Source organism: Callionymus lyra, chromosome 4 (genome assembly GCF_982586985.1).
Source record: "Callionymus lyra chromosome 4, fCalLyr1.hap1.1, whole genome shotgun sequence".
In the NCBI taxonomy this organism is placed as follows: domain Eukaryota; kingdom Metazoa; phylum Chordata; class Actinopteri; order Syngnathiformes; family Callionymidae; genus Callionymus; species Callionymus lyra.
The window spans coordinates 12192554-12210018 of NC_141821.1; the positions used below are offsets into that span (position 1 = coordinate 12192554).

A 17465-nucleotide genomic window follows, 5' to 3' on the forward strand; every position below is an offset into this window, starting at 1 on the left:
GATTTGAATTTGTGTTTTTGTACACCCAAACAAGGTTTCATGAACTTGGGATTGCACTTAAAAATAAACGAAACTCATCACTTATTGACCATTTAGTGAAAGATTTGTAGCTAATTTGCTTTTTAGAAATACAGAATATAAGGTGGATACACATATTTCCTTTTTTATATACACATTTTTCCACATATTTCCTACCAATAGCCATTTAAAGGAGTGTATTTGTGAAAGTTTAAACGTGTGTATATATATATATATATACACATACATATACCTGTATATATATTTACTTATTTGACCCCGGATGTCTCTATTTCCCAACACTTTATTGTTAACCAATTATGGTACTCCTGGTATTCCATATTCAAATAGAGCTGAGACATCATGAATGAAAAAGACTAAACGGAGAGAGTTCTACGTCATAGTAAAACCTCTTATGGGCTGGTGAAGCTTGATAAGTATTGTCGTCGGAATGAAAATGTTGATGCGTCACGAAAATAGCTGTTCAAAGCCAACTATCTATTGCCATCTAGTGGAAATCGAGGAAAACTGCCTGCCAGTTTCCCATAAAATGTTCAAATTAACATGAAATCACTTTGTCTATACAAACACTGAAAACAATGCTCATTGACCTTTTATGTATTTATAATATTGGGTATTTGTTTTATTGTTTAAGCACTTTGTGACAGTGGTCTTGAAAAGCGTTATTTGAATACTAGTTACTTACATTTGATTTTGTTCAATGAACTTTTGAATTAGATCCACGATTTTGTTCTTATTTTCAATATTTGGTCAATTTGTTTTTGCTTCAAAGGCACATAAGTTAAAAATGTCCCCAAATAAGGTAAGGTAAAACTTTATTGATGATGATGCAGGTCAGAGCACCAAGCTTATAAAAAATTAAGAACTGGTTGGATCTTGAGGTAACTGGTTTATACCAAGCAAAGACAAAAGTTAGAGGATTCATTTTATTTAGCGTAGTAAAAAAAAAAGAAGGTGACACTAAAGGCTTAATCTTTCGATCCAGAGCGCAACAGTGGCACCATGTGGTCAGACCGCGAACTTCACTTGAGAAAACTAAAGAACAGAAACGTAGGATGACTAAGTCCACGCAGCGAAGTGCAGAAGAAGAAGCGGAGAGTCTGGAGAGTCATATTTTTATTACATCTGTCAATATACTTCAGGAAACAATATACAAAGCTGTGGTCAACTGTACTGAAGATGTGGTGAAGCACTGATACATCGTATGGTGAGGAAGAAAAGACCATTTGCAGCTCGACCCCGGCTCCTCGGCCAGAACTAATCGGAACGGAATCGGAAAAAAAAAAAAAAGCAGAAAAAGAATCACCCGATGCTTGTTGAAAGATCTCTAGTAGTTGGTCGAAAGGGATGAAAGTGGACGTGTGGACAGACAAGACTTTCAACAAGGCACTAGCTCGTACGAAGCAAAACCCTCCAGTGAAAGAACCGAGTGTTATTATTAGAGTACATACATTTTCACAAACGCTCGCCGCCCTGCTCTGACTGGAACTGTGCTTCGTGGTGACATCACTCCTCAACCGAGTGCAAATAAAAGCTCACTCTTATAAATTAAAAAACAACAACTTTCATTCGTCTCTCCGTCGTCGCAACTGTACAAAAAGGAATGCACCGGTGATGCCGATCCTCACTCTTGCTCAGGGAAGCGTGTTGGATTTAGGAGAGACGGTCTGTGTTTCAACAGAGGGGGGGGGGAACCAACCTTCTTAAAATCTGTTTGCACTTCGTATAGAGTATAAAAAAAGTTTCTCATTTTCTCTTCCGACTATGAATGATACGCAGACTGGAAGGTCTGGCTAGTAGTAGTAGGACTTGGGACTCAAGCAGCAGAACATCACACCTCTTCAGGTCATGTCATTTAAAAAAAAAAAAGAAAAGAAGAATCACTCACTCCACCGCACCAACCACCAGGCACTGATCAGATCGGGGCAGCGGGGGCCACCAGAAGCTGCAAATAGACCACTGAACCATCGTGAGACGTTGACAGGAAGTAAGCTAACGGAGAGAGTTCTTTACAAACCCCCACAAGAGTCCTGGTCTGGTTAGGCATGCGGCCGTACATGCTCAATGGTTCAATGATCTACGAACCGATGAATGGATCCGCAGACGAGTTATATGAAGGGAGAGGGGCTAGCTAGTGAACGTAGCCGCCTAGGCGTCGATTAATTTGGATGTCAAAAGCTTTGATAGGCATGGCTTTCCATGGCTTCAATCTACAAAACATATTTACAACATAGATAACAACATCTACAAGATTTTCTACAGTTTCTTTCCCCACCAGGGGTTTTTGACAGAGCAGAGTCTGGTAAATCAGCCCCAACAGCTCCGTGTTCCATCCTTACTTGGTTCTCCAGCCCAAACGGTCCAAATACAACTCCCGTGTGTGTATGTGTGTGTGTGTGTGTGTTAAGACTGGACTCAAGAGGAGCCGAAACTCTCCTTCTGTGCGATGGGTCACTGTCCAACTCACACCCTGCTCTGACAAGTCCTCAGACCATGAAGGAATTCTGATTCTTCAACTTTTCTAGTTCTTTGATTTGCTGTCTCAGGAAGAGTATCCTGCAGAGAGACAGGAAGCCACAGGTTAACGTCACTGTTCCAACAACTCGGATTAAGACTTGAGAAGTATTTGAACGTGTTGGAAGTCAAATGCAGAGGCTTTAAAGCTAAAAACAAAGAAGACAACTAATGAAGTTCATAGATAAAGTATGAGGATAAAACCATAGACTGACAGAGCCATTGATTTGTAAACAAATGTAGAGCAGAAAATTGCAATCATTTAAATAATTTTGAGGAACTGCAATTACAGTCATCCAACACTAGGGCTCTCACCTCAGCTTGCACTACCTGTGCATTAACTTGTTGATATTCTGTTTAGTTTTAGTTAATTATTGTTGATTATTTATTTCATTTTGTTGATAATGTATTTTTATTTATTATTTTTTTAATGTCCTTTCATCGTCTACTTCATGTTTTGCATCGTGGGTCTGAGAGGACTACAAGTTCATCTATGCTGTTGGTCTTGCATACATGTATATTTGACAAATAAAATAACTTGAACTGGACCTTGAACCAGAATAACTTAAAACAAATAGAAAGGTGCCTTAAAAAATAACCAAATGATGTCCTGTTCCAGTTACATTGTATTAATATATTTGGCTTCCTCAGTGTCGGAAAAACACAATTGCAATGTTGTCATCGGGTTCTGACAATACTTAACTAGGAACTGACGTGATCATTTGTTTTGAAATAATCACAGGTGTTACACTGGTCCAGAAAAGGGCCGAGACGGTGCAGGTTTTGGATCCAACCAGTCAAGCACATATAGTTGAACCAATCAGCCGTCTGAAGGCAGTAATCAATTAATTGTCAGTCAGGTATTTCTTGTTTAAGCAGACACCTGATTGGTTAACTCATGTGTGCTTGACTGGTTGGAACAAAAACCTGCACCGCCCTGGCGAACAGAAGTTTTTGAAGACGTCTCTTACCTCTGCTCACGCAATGTGGCTTGGATTTCACAGACTCGGACCAGAGAGCGAAGGTTTTTCAGCTCAGTGCAGTTCTCCGACATGCAGATGCTTCCCATCGTGTGGGCCTCCTCACGTAACCTTGACGCCTTCAAGCGAGGAGAACGCACATGTTCCGATCAGACGTATGTTCACGGCAGCACGGGTGCGAGAGGAGATTTCTCTAACCTGTTTCTCCGCGTGCTCCGCAGGCCAGCCCTGCACGTGTTTGATGAGATTCTCGTTGAAGTGGGCAGCGAGGGTGGGGGTGAAGGTGCAGGACGCCCGGGTGGTGGTGGAGGTTGTGGTAGCAGAGGAAGAAGTCGGGGCGTTGCTGCTGCTGGATGTGACGTGGTTAGGGCCTGGGGAGGGACTCCTCTGAGTGCTGCTGTGAGAAACGAGGAAGATCGATTAGATCATGCCCATTATTATTAGTAAGCGAAGTTTATGCTCGTTACTTGCTGCGGGTTACTTTATGAAAGTCCCTAAAAGTCCCCTCTTACATCAATGAAACCACCAAACTACTGACTCATTCTTGTTTAAAATAATTGTTTAACAACAGCTATTTGAACTATATTAACATTTGATCTAAGGTACTTTCCTTTTCTCAACAACTCCTTCAGCGACTGTGAACCGACTCACTGACTGCCCTTTATGTCTCCTAGGGCAGCAAACTCAACTCTGGAACTCCCATGATGCTTTCATCACCAATTACAGCTGACATAGCAACATGGATGTAGAATTTAAATACAGAATTGTAGCAAGTGATCAGCCATCATTAGAGTTCAGGGTTTTGTTTACTTAGACTTAGACTGCACTTTATTGATCCCTTTGAGATGACACTCTCAGGGAAATTTCTGAAAACTTACACCGTAAGTAAAGTGGGTGATGATGGTACGATAATTAGACCCTCCCACCAACCAAGTTCTGTGGTTGTATTGAGTTTATCTGCTGTTTAAGTAAATCACTCATTTGTAACAGTGGAGGCTTCGCCATTCCTAACTTCAGCTGGATACAATATATTAACCATGTGCAAAAAAAACCCTGCTAAACTGTTGAAGTGAACTGTGATATGACGAGGGAAAAATATATATATTTAACGTGTTACTTATTATTTTAAACAAAATGTAAAAGAAAAAAAACAAAAAAACAAGTGCAGGTGTAATGTTGCCCTTTCTCCAGCAGGTGGCATTCCTGCCAGAGTGTAAAGTATGAGGCAGCAAAAAAATTGACACCCAGAGCAGCAACACTCAGTTATAGACGCAGTTTGTGGGACACATTTACCGATTTTCATTTGTGATGTTCATTAGAAGCCGAGTCATCCACAGCACATTAACAGGAGTTTACTTGCATAAAAAAAAAAAAAAAGCACCGTCACTAAAAAACATCAACACTTTTTATTTCCTGTGAGACAGAATAACCACAGGAACCACTGTTTTAACATAACGACAGCCATATGAATATAAAGCCCCTGCTCTCATCTTTTCAAGCATTTTTGAATAGACTAGACACAATAAAAAAAACAAGGAGTCATTTGAATGTGCCAATCATCAGCAACAGGGAAAAAAAGGGTTCAACAGTAACACCAGAAGAGGCTTAAGGCAGTAATAAGCATAGGTTTAGTGTCAAAACATTTCAGTGAACCCTTTCTCTTCAATAACAGGTGAAACTTGCATTTACAGTCTCAGCTACAGATACTTAAGCCTCTGCAGCACTAAGCATTGATGCCTCTTTCTCTCCTCCTCAGGTGCTGAGTCATCTCTGATGTAAGCTCCGTCCAGTGGGTAATTATAGATCTTAAATCCGCTTCACTTTTTGACCCTCGTCTTTACTCCAACAAGGCACACATACAAGTGACACAGGTGAAGACATCCAGCCGATACAGAATTAGGGTGGACGTAGAGGCTAAACGAGCTTCTGATACAGTATTGTTGAAGTAAATCAAGACCAGAATAAGCAGTCGATCACCAGCCAAATACCTAATGCAACATGCCTCTCCCACAACAAAACAGGTTAAAGCAGTAGAAAACATTCAAGACCTGAAAAAGAATGAGTTCCACAACTGATCAGCAGGTGGAGTCATCTCAACAAAAGTAAGGCAAGCCTCTCCCTACTTCATCCACCGTGATTTTGTGTCGTTGGCCAAGAATCTAAACGCGACAACTGGACTCACCTTTGGCGCTGCAGGCGAGGTGATGCTGCGGTCGCATCGTGACTGTACTGCTTTTCACCAGAGAGGGGCTGCTGGGACACAGGCTGTGAGTGAGACGATTGCTTCCCAATTGACAGCTGCAAACGAAAGTCACAAGTTAGTCATCTTCAAGGTTAAGACATCAGCTAACATTTGTAATAATGAGTAAAAGCCCTTAATTTTAGACTACAATACATTGAGTTGAAGCATCTTAATGACCTACCCCCGTTTAAAGTAATTTAATTGTAGATTTTGACATGCAATGCTTAAATATTTTGAAATGCTTGTAGACTATGAAGGGTGATTAAATCTTGCTTTTACTTTTGTTTGTGAGGCCGACTGCGTGCTGAGAAGGGGCTTCAGAGGACCGGCGTTCGTCTGTGGCGTGCTGATCCTCGGAGAAACGTATGACCGGGGCGATGATGCGTCCGACGTTAATGACATTGGTGACTGATTTGATTGTTGAGCTGCTACACAAAAGAAACGGTTTAAGACATGGCAATAAAGATGTTTAATTTCCCCCTTTTAGTTCTTAGCGGTAAGTTAACGCATCATACCTTGACTGGAGAGTTGAGCAGCTTGAGAAAGGATAGTAGTGATGTTGAAAGCTGATGGTCCAGCAGTAAAGATCTTGTGAAGCATCGACTGTAATGATGCTTGTGTGACGGCAGCCGTCAGAACTACAAAGACAACACATTTTTTTATAATTAATTAACAGGTTGAGTGATGAGCTGTGCCTAAGTTTCCTGAACAGTCTATACATAAACTGAATATAAAGTTGAACTGATATCGTCTTTTTTTTCTATAGCAAACCAACTTGACCTTCATACCTTCATTTATTTTCGACATGTCCACACTGGCATTATTGAGCTGCAGGGCGGTTTGAAGTGCAGGGAGAAGCTGTCGAAGCAGCGTTGGGTCTTGGAGGAGCGTAGGGGCTGTTGACTGCAGGACTGGAGAGACTGGTACCGTGGAGGCGGACGACCCGGGCGGCCCAGAAGAAGGATTTAAGCTGCCAGAGCTTGATGATGACGATGATGACTGCGACTGGTTGGTGAGGGTTGCAGCAGACTTCTCCACCTGAGCCGACTCTGCAGGACACGGATGAGAAGAAAAGGTTAGATGCATATAAAGAAATGGTTTCAAATATTATGATTAAACCCTTTTTGAGTAGAATCCTTTATGACCTCAGTTGATTCTTTTGTTAACCAGAAATAAGGAGGAAAAATTCAACTTGCTTCAAAGTAAGGCTAACGTTTTAGGGTTTAAAACCACAGACATGTCACAGTTTCCTCATTTACTTTCTTTATTTGTTGCTGCTCATTTCCTTTAGGCTGATCACGGGGCTAGACCCAGTTACATAAGAAGTAAGAAGGCTCCAGAAAATCTTAAAGCTGGATTCAAACCCACTTCAAGCCCAACACTGGGCTCCAAATTATTACTTAATTATTATTATTATTGATGGAAAGAAATGAAAATAATCTTTCTTCCTGAATTTTTTCAATCACAACAATGTACAATGAAAACTTTATGTTAATTATTGTTAATAGGAAACTGATTATTCAATATCATCCGTCTATATATCACTTTCACGGTGAAGATAAGCACAATAAACTGAACTTCTCTGTTGACAAAAATCTTATATCAAACATTAAATTATGTGTCAATCATAGTTACGCCGAGTACAAACATGGCAAAATAACAAAGATCAACCTTAAATCAATCACTGCGTATAGAAAAGAAAAATACCTTGGGCAGCTTGGTACCGAAAACCTGAATTGTCTTTTGAACAGACCAGTAAAACCCTTTACTTGATAATAACCAAAATAAATCAACTTGATAAAAAAAAAAACAGCACTTGTGATACACATGGTAACATCGTAAAAGTTACTCATGTTCAAGTATCATTTTTTTTTTAAAACTAAATACATTTGTAACCTTGACTGTTTCACTCCTTGAGACTGACCTTCAAACATCATCGCCAAAGTATTTAATCATAAAAAGTTGAGCACATTTGTCAGCAGAAAAAACAGTGACCCCACGCATGTCATGCTTAAAACGGTAGCTTACTGAAAGCTATTAATGGTTATTCAATACTTTACTTTATTCCTTCAATTTTTCTGTTTAGCAATTCTTTATTATTCTTAAATCACATGTTTAATGACACACAACCTCTTCGACCACAATAAAACCAGAGCAAATTTAACAAAACCCCAGTGAACAACTTGCTTAAACACTTCACAAAAGATAAGAGCTGTATAACCAAATTTTACATGAACACAAATTAATCATTATAGTGACTACAAACATTTAAATGCACCAAATCAAAACACAGGTCCCTTATTATGAACATTATAATACAAACAGTACAACGGCAGATGTATCTTTGATATAAAAATAAGCTGTTCTCATCAAATATTAGGAAACAAGGTCAGTACACGCAGCTTCACGTCAGTAAATAGAAGACATGTAGAGAACTTACTAGCACCAGTAATGGCCGGCGCTGTTGTTGCCTGCATGGCCTCTCTTCGGTAGTCCCGGTCTTTAGGGAAACTGTTAACAACTGCCTTTGTCGTCTCCTTCTGCTTTGTTTCTCTGGGACACAGAGAATATGATTCGGCAAATTAGTGAACCTTCATATGACCTCTTAGGCAGATTTTGTTGAGTGACAGCAGCTACCTCTCCAACCACTCCTTCGGTTTCTCCCACTGGGACACCTCTGTCCTACAGTTGTAGTAGTACTTCTTCCCGGATGAGCTGATGTGCTCTGACCAGTCATCTGCAGGCTCGTGATGAGGCTATGAAATAGAAGAAAACCACTGGGTCAAAAATAGCTCCTGTGTGCGAGTGCGAGAGGGAAACAAAGAGACCTGATGCAATGGCCCGCAATCTGATTGGAAATGTGGAAAATAAACTTGTTGTTGGTTTAAGGTAGATGAAAATATCAGGGCGATCTTTTAAATAATAACACAAATAATGACTCGGCTGTGGAAAACACATGTTTCACGTCAATAAAGGAAATGAGAAAACACTTAAAAAGGATTATTTAAGAATTTATTTTTAACAAATTGCTTAACACCCCCCCCCCCCAAATTCAGACGGGAAAAGGTAAAAACATCAGCCAATTAAATTCCACTAAAAACATTGAATCTTGTAAACCTTATTAACACATCATAACAAAATGTGTGATTTGCAATTTTATAGATGACAGAGTTCTCGCCAGTGTCAGCCCCTACGCTTTGAACTTGATCCCAAAGCGGAGTAGGGGGGTGGGGGGTTTTCTTTATTTTCTGCCTTATTAAGATTTGGCCCTCAAAATGCAGGAAACAGTGTTTCAGAGTGTTACAAATTCCAAATTCCCCAGTGGGGACCCCCCTATAGACAAAGTTCCCCCTACGCTGTGAAAAATCCTGTTGAGGACCCTGGGCGAATATGAAAACATAAAACTACACACTTGCTAGGCTCGGTTCCAATGACGTCACGTCTTGCCGGTGCGCTTACTTGGCGCGGGTCAGTATATACACGGAAGTAAGACTAATAAGCTACTCAAACGCGGGTGATCCAGTCACTCACCTCTTTCAACCCCCTTTGCTAAAGCAACATATTGCAAGTACTTTTCATCTCGTCTCAGTTGTTTTCTTATAAGATCGTGAACTTCCAAACAAGTGTAAACCTGTCCGTCTTCACCGTATGCTAATGAGCTAAGCGGCAGGTCATATATAAACTTTTATGCGCATTTGTACAAGAAGGTGGGATTTATTATCGATTTGGTCATATCGCAACGTGCTGACAACTCCTCTCTGATGTTGCTCAGTTTCGCAGGAAGCCGATGCAAGTCCCGCGAAAAGTGATATTTTCCCGCGATCATGTCGCCAGCGAAGTGCAGAAATTGCCAAACAAGTCAAGTGTCAGCGACTGTCCTTTTGTCATCATCGGCTCACCTTGATCATCCTAAGCATGTCTGCTACTATTCAGACTGCTGAGAACAACATAGTCATGTGACCAAAACCAGGAGTCGAGCTGAACTATGCAAATCACACCTATTTATGTGATAGTGGAACCAAATGGTGTTAAATTGCGAGTGCAATTTGATAAATTGTGCAGGCCAACTGTGAGTCATTTCAAGGGTGGCAGTAAATGGAAGAACAAAAAAACTGATGGCTGTCTTTTATTATTTTTAGAGAACAGAATGTTGTCACTCATAGTATCCGCTTGTTAGGATCGTTTTTACCACTAACAAGTACCAATGCTTGAAAGTAAGTAACTTTTATTTGTACTTGGCCACAAACAACAACAACATTACTGCTGTGGATGTTATACTAGCATGATATCCAGTTCTACGATATCAAAACAGTTTCAAGAAACCCTCTCAGTATCAACTCTGTTGACCCCTGACTAAACAAGAACGACCGTCGTTGACAACATGCTCTGTTGCAATTGCACATCATCCTCACACAATAAAGTATTTGTGCTGATGTCACAGTCACACGAAGACAATCACTGCATTTACAATCATTTTCAAACAAAACATTTGTTATTGTTATAGAATGTTCCTCCACCGATGCAAACATATAGGGTCGCCTTCTCGTGTTGTTAAGGGCTCTTGCACTGTAGCCCCTATAAACACTAACTCAATGTGAACTGCAACCATAGTCTTTCCTAAATCATGCACCCTAGTTACCGAATAATGTCGCAGAAGGTCTTATTAGGACCTGGAGTTATGCCACTTTGACTTTCTATTGACTGCTGCATTGAACTCTGCCAGGAACATTTGTTATGATTGGCCATTATCTTCCAACTTTTCATTCACAGAATGAAAGTGATTTATTCAGAAGAACCCAAGAATGAAACGGAATCCTTTGAGACTCTTATCCTCAGTCTCTCACTTTCAAATTATCAATCAGCATGGACCAGCAGTAATGACTACACAACGTTTATCGGCTGTTGTTGCATCCAATTAAAAATGCATTTGACTGGTAGCCTTCCCTGGTTTGCATGGCAAAGCAATGATCAGTAACTGTCATCTTTGATTAAACAAAAAAAGATTTTGACAGGCAGCCAAACTTACTGTGTCCGATGTCTTGCTGGGGTTAGAATGTGAATTGGAGCTGTGGAGACTGTGGTTGTGGGAGTTTTCCTGTGGTGAATGACTGGTACCTGCAACAACACAAATCATAAATATTATTTTCTGATGAGAAAAGTAGTTTCCAGAAGCAAAAACTACTTGCACTGTGACGCTTCCATATGCTACAGAGAGTAAATAAACACAGTTAATCCAATTGATGGAGAGAGCAGAACAACATAGACTAAATTATTCCAAGTATGGATGATTCAAGCTACAATTACATGAGCTACATTACAACCACATTAAGAAAAATCCTTAACTACAAAGAACTAGCATTCCAATTAGCCAGAAAGTAGTCTCGGCTGCTGTTATACATTTGATCTCACCATTATCAACAGATATCAGTCCACTGTCTACTTGTTCAATCTACAGATAAACTCAATGTATTGTCCAACGAAAAATACCACTGATATTTCACTCAGTCCTCTAAGCCCCTGTTAGCTTAAAAAATAAAACATTAGCATGCAATTTTGTATCATTATTCCACAGATGACAATTAAAAAACTTTTGACAGAATTATTATTCATATCCCAAGTTCTCTCCAAACAAATAAACGGTGTCTGTGCAATGTTTCTATGCTCCATTTTACAATGTCACAATTTTACATCTCATCCAGCTAATGTGAGCAATACATTCCAGACGCATAGCTCTGTATTTCTGAGTCACCAGCTTGAACACCAACAAGTTTATCATTGCAATGAGACTGGAAGGATGTGTTATTGAGAAACACAACAGCAGCCTTGTGAACCAAACAAGTCATCCAAAACTGTTCATTGAAAACTGCTACACTAGTGTCTTATCAGATGCCACCATACCTTACATTCTTCTACCCGAGAAATCTTCTTTTCTCACTCAACAACGTTACGTTTTTGCTATAATTTATTCATCTCAGCCATCTTAAATCATTGGCATTGAAGTGCTCAATGATCAATAAATTAGTTAAGTTAACCAGATTTTTTTTTTAACATTTTGCTTGTGTACAACTAAAACTCCACCAACAAGAACTTAACCGAAATATTAAGCTAGTTATTTTTGTAAAAAGAAAACATGCAACGAAGGCATGACAACATATTGTTTCCTTTCCATAGCTTCATTGTATCGATGCTAAACTAAAAGCAACATTAGTCAAACCACGCATCTTAGCTGTTCACACACAAAAACAACAACTTAGATAACAGGTGTATCAGGTTGATCAGTATCGTTACGTTGTATCCATGGCAGAAGCTTTCAGAGAGCGTTACATCTGTCATATCTATCTGGGATACATGTCGGAAGCGTATTACCAGCATTGCATATTCTAATAATACATTGCTTTGTCATTTAAATGAACCGCCATTTGAAAGCATTGCTTAGTGAGACAGTGCTGCTCCTATGCTAGTTTTGAACATTCTATGATTCTTTTCATTTAAAACTTGACTGTTAGCCGGAGAACTCACTTTTAAGTAAAAATTCAATATAGTTGTCTGAGCTTCTCCGCTGATACCACTTTAATAAGCCCAACATTCTTGGTCTTACCATCCGCAAGTCCATCTTGTAAGGTTAAAGCAATACATAGTCAATCAAATATGTGATGGCATTGAGCTGCAGAAGATTGATCCCTGACCAAGGCATTTGATAGAAGTGTGTGTATGTATGTTACTACTGAAGTCATCACTCCGCAAACAATGGTCTGCAAATTCATTCATCAACTTAACTCCATAATCCTTCATACATAAGAAAAGCATAAACCACAGGATGCTATATCATTTTGCACACCTTTCCAACATTACCAAAAACAATACTGTATTATATAAAAATAGATGTTGTCACAATCATTTTAACAATCAAGCACTTTAAAAAAATCATCTACGATAGATTTCACACATTTTTTGTAGTGCATCAAATGGGTACAATAATGTTGACAACGGAAAGAAACAAGGAAAACAGTAAACTACACAAGCAGTGGCACAAAATATTTCCAACATATCAATGCTTAAACATCGACCCAGTCATCACTTTGAATTGTGAACATCTCTTAGATCTAATGATGACAACGCAACACAAAAATGGATGTCAAACGACACACAAAATTAGAACCTTCTTGTTGTCTGAAAAAATAAATACCACTCACCAACCAAGGTGAGTTTATATGAAATAGCTAGGTTTTGGAGGTTCACACATTTTCCTACATTGCTCTAAACGAGTCAAGTCCAGATATTTATTTAAGTTAGTTATAACTAAACATTAAGTTTGCCTTACAGATTTTAAAAGCCATTATAGCCATGGCCTCAAAGATATCGACACACATTTCAAGCATTATACAAATCGTTCACAAATGTGTAGCAGCTCTGCAAAAAATGAATGGTACCAAAACACAGATTAACAATTACTATTGCGAAATGTAAATTAAAATGTAAAAAGTAATTAATTTATATTTATAGAGTGCTTTTCTAGACCAGGGCCACAATGTGATAGCAATTATCGAAACAAGCTAATTTATTTGGTGCAACTCTATACCAAGAACCAACCAATATTAAAATGGAGGCCCATTTTTGTTTTGATACTATCCCAAATATTATTGAGCTTTTTGATAGGACTGTACTAAAATGGTTTTCAATTGTTTTGTTGTTAGTATTCAGAGATCATGTCAAATACGTATGAAAATATTATATTGAATAACAATGTCAACTCATTTATTTGAAGAAAACTCAAATAAAAGGTATACATTACTGCTTTTGGTGTTCTCTATTAAAGTAAGTAAGTAATTTTTATTTGTATAGCGCTTTTCCAGACCAGGGTCACAAAGCGCTTAAACAATCAAAACAATATTCAATAAAAGTATATATTTTAAAGATCAAGATTAAATGGAAAACGTTTAGCATAACATGGGTTATTGTGGCTAGATCTATGGTTATGAGAATCTGATGCAAACAGTGAGGTGAAGACATTTCATTAAAAAATGTCCTTATAATATATTTTTATTCAAGTGTAATTGAAAGAGTTAAGTGCATTATCCCCATTAGACAAAACCACTGCAGAATGCATCATTTTTTATTTTTATGTAAAAACATACCAATTTAATCTTGCTTGAAACTCGTTATAAACCACTCCAACCTCAACCATTACTTAATTCTTTGTGTGCAACTTATCAAGTCTTACATCTTCTTCAGATGTTAAGCAAGTCCCATCAGTTTGCCACACCAAGTCATACGAACCACCTTAACCAATCCTGCATCCACCCCTAGTTACTCCCATCAATGAGCATTAGCTAAGTTTCTGATCGGACACTCTTTCTTCATCGTTTCTCCACTCCGTGTATCCAAAAGTTGTTCTCCAACATTTTGTTGCGGTCTCTCAGGTTGACTCATTTCTAAATCTAGGTCTTTCCTCAAACATTAAACAGCGTTTTGGCACATTCCTCCACCACAAACGCACTGATGTTTTATTCGAGCCCGTCTCACCTCCATCTCTGTCCCTAGCCCGATGTGAGTGGACAGCCTTTGCTCTGCTGTGACCGGTGCTGTCAAGGTGTTTGTTGTCAGGGCTGTCAGACCTTCTAAGCATTTTGCAGGGAGGAGTGACATCGGAGTGGTCTCGCATCTTGTCATGTCGGTGGTCGCCTCCTGGATGGCTCTTGGATGAGTATTTGAGAGTCTGTTGAAAGAAACAAAACATCTAGTATGTGACAGTATTGTGCCTATTTTTATTAGAACTATGTTATTGTGAGAAATCGAAAATAAACTAGATGTTAACAGCCTAGACAGCATAGTAAGTAATTTTTATTTGTATAGCGCTTTTCTAGACCAGGGTCACAAAGCGCTTAAACAATCAAAACAATATTCAATAAAATATATACTTTAAAGATCAAGATAAAACTGATAACACAACAGGAGTTCCGGAATTCAAGGAAAAATCCTGAACAAATAAAAACGTCTTAAGATGTTTCTTGAAGGAGTCAGTAGACTCCATCAAGCGCAAAGAGAGAGGAAGATCGTTCCAAAGCTTAGGGAGCAACAGTCTGGAAGGATTTCTCTCCTCTGGTCCTGAACCGTGTGCGAGGAACCATCAGTAGATTCTGATCCACAGACCTCAGAGCCCGAGCTGGGGTGTAAGGCTAGATCAGATCAGTGACATAAGGAGGAGCCTGACCATGAATAGATCTGAAAGTAAGGACCAGAATTTTAAAGTTGATCCTGAAAGAAACTGGAAGCCAGTGAAGACTTTTAAGGATCGGAGAAATGTGAGTTCTTCTACTTGAGCGGGTCAGAATTCTCGCTGCAGAGTTCTGAACTGCAGGCGAGACAGCTCCTTCTTCTTCATAGCCAGAGATATTTTGGTTAACTCTATTGAACTTGGGTCATTTTTACGTTTCTGAATAACCTGGTAAATGCATGATAATATTACATACCATGTTTACAATCTACACAGTTTGATATATTTTTAAAATAAGTAATTACAGTAAAATTACCTAGTTTGTTTTGGAAAGGTGATCAAAACAAGTCCCTTGAAAGTTGAGGATTATTTCTTAAATATTATACCATACGAACATTTATCAGACATCACTGTTATGCTCGTTTTATCTATTACACGAATATAATCGTGTCATTTTCATTAAATGTCAGATTGCGCTCAGGCCCTAATCGTTGGAGTTAGCCACTAAGCTAACATGCTAAGATCAACATCAAACTCGGCTCGAATGTTTTCTTTGACCGCAGGGTTTCGACGAAATAATTCCCTGAACGTGGTGTTTGTCGCACGAATCCCGAATCCATGTACATTTCGCCCGGGCGAGCGGGTTATTCGAGTGAGACCGTTTACTTTTCACTTTATTTTCCGCACTGACTGCGGCCTGCTGTGCTCAACTGAAGCCTGAACTAGAGTGTCCATTTTAATCTAGTAGTACCTGATAGGGCTGAGAATCTCTTCGGTCGCACCTGCAAAATACATAGAAGAAAACACCAGTTAACACAGCCATGGATTGTCGAAAACAATACACCATTACTCGGTGACATTTGTTTTGGTAAAAAATGGCGGAGTGACAAGTCGCAGCTTAAAGAAAATATAAGAATAAAAATAGTTGTTTACCCATCGCCGAGTCTCGGTTGTTTCCTTGCATACATTACCATCAATGCCGTGTTGGTGTGTTTGGAGTGGGATGTGAAAGATAAATAATGATACTTCAATTAAATCGTCAATTAAAATGAGACTAGCTTGTTTCGGTGCGAGAGGGAGCAGCAGCTGAAAGATCCCTCAGTCCATCCCAGCCAGCGAGCGCACACACTCGCTCTGGATGTGCAGTGGCAGTGCTGCGCCGTGGGTTGCCAGACACGGTGACTAGAGTAGCAAATCAGCAGGAAAAGAAACCGCTTTTAACAACCATTGTGACCTGTTGAATTTATTTTCAAGATTGTTCATAAGTATTGTCGACTTACATGTGTGCAACCGTAAACGCTAAATCGGCTTCGTATCGAAGATGTAGGGCATTCATGTTATTGCGTAATTACGAAAAACCTGGCATCCTCGCTGACAAACCAGTTTTGCCTGCCCCTCGCCATGGCAACATCCGGGACTTGGGACTTGGCACTGGCTGAAGCCGAACTATCATAAACTCTGGAAGTTGCTTTTTGATCGTTTTATTGCCAATTGGCGGCGAAAACGAAAAGATTACACGTATTTTTCGCAAGCAGCGTAGTTTGTTTAATATGTGACACAACCAGGACATGTTAGCTAGAACTAATACCTTGCTTTATTCTGACATCTAGTGGCGATACTTTGTAAACGCCAAGGACCTGTTACCAGCGTCAAACGTTTATGAATCACAAACTATTTATTTTTATTACATCTATTCTTACAAATAGATTTTTATTCATGTTTTTCATTCTTTTTATTCTGTACTTAAAAAAAAAAAACCTTGTGTTTGCGACTCTTGCAATAAATGTTTTTGGTTTGTGATTCTAGAATGAACTGATCACGTGCTCATGATGAGCTGTCACGAGAGAGGGGTGGCCCTTCATTGTTCCCACACAATATAAACCACAGTAAATCCCAGAATGGACAAAAGGGGTCGTGCTTTGGCATTTCAGCGCACAACACTTATTAATAAATAGACAAAGGGGGAGCAAAAGAGCGCGCTGCTATTGTTGTCACATTTCTGGACTTTTTACCCCGCACACCCTCACACACCCCATTTTTAATTGAATTAAAATAGGCAGAGTGATGATGAAAAACACACTTTGTTTTTAGATCCACCTGTAGGGGGTGATCACTTATCAACTATAGCCTTCCTGTTCCATTTTTTTTTGCATTAATACATTTATATTAAAGTTGGACACATTGCTTTCGTCGCTGTAATGTTTGGTTCCAACAAAAGTAATACTATCCTTAAAAAAGAGCGATATATAATTTGCTCTACATCAATTAGTTCATTAGACAGACTTTCTTTTATTGTCTATGCGCAAAAAACACATCAGTGAAACTGGCAACGAAATTTCGTTGCTTGGCAACCGTTAACAAAAAACACAGCAGAGTGAATGTATATATAAAAGTATAAACATAAATATGAATAGGTTAAAAATAGTGCAATATAGTATAAACAGGATAAATAACGTTTTAAATATTGCATAGAATT

General features: G+C 39.1%; 1 protein-coding gene across 4 annotated transcripts; it reads right to left on the reverse strand.

The window, feature by feature from the left end:
- Positions 1-1140: 1140 nt before the first annotated feature.
- waca (WW domain containing adaptor with coiled-coil a) lies at positions 1141-16114 on the reverse strand. 4 transcript variants are annotated; one of them, XM_087788789.1, is made up of 13 exons: positions 15923-16114; positions 15741-15771; positions 14299-14491; positions 10802-10890; positions 8413-8531; positions 8216-8328; positions 6564-6824; positions 6291-6413; positions 6055-6203; positions 5716-5831; positions 3732-3927; positions 3525-3652; positions 1141-2595 (listed from the first exon to the last, which is right to left on the reverse strand). In XM_087788789.1, the coding sequence occupies exons 1-13, from the start codon at positions 15961-15963 to the stop codon at positions 2526-2528; spliced, it is 1629 nt and encodes a 542-aa protein (XP_087644915.1). In that variant the 5' UTR covers positions 15964-16114; the 3' UTR covers positions 1141-2525. The 4 variants fall into 4 exon arrangements, with proteins under 4 accessions (XP_087644915.1, XP_087644916.1, XP_087644913.1 ...); XM_087788790.1 differs by having other exon boundaries at positions 6055-6200; positions 15923-16113; XM_087788787.1 differs by having other exon boundaries at positions 3732-3930; positions 15923-16113.
- Between the last annotated feature and the right edge of the window lie 1351 nt (positions 16115-17465).

What these genes read in the sequence shown, in the direction of transcription:
- waca (XM_087788787.1), bottom strand. Translation starts at nt 15,963, where the DNA reads ATGGTAATGTATGCAAGGAAACAACCGAGACTCGGCGATGG. An exon ending in CCGAAGGAGTGGTTGGAGAG is followed by an intron (nt 8,329 to 8,412) that starts GTAGCTGCTGTC and finishes TCTGTGTCCCAG; the next exon opens with AGAAACAAAGCAGAAGGAGA. An exon ending in GCCGGCCATTACTGGTGCTA is followed by an intron (nt 6,825 to 8,215) that starts GTAAGTTCTCTA and finishes CGTGTCCTGCAG; the next exon opens with AGTCGGCTCAGGTGGAGAAG.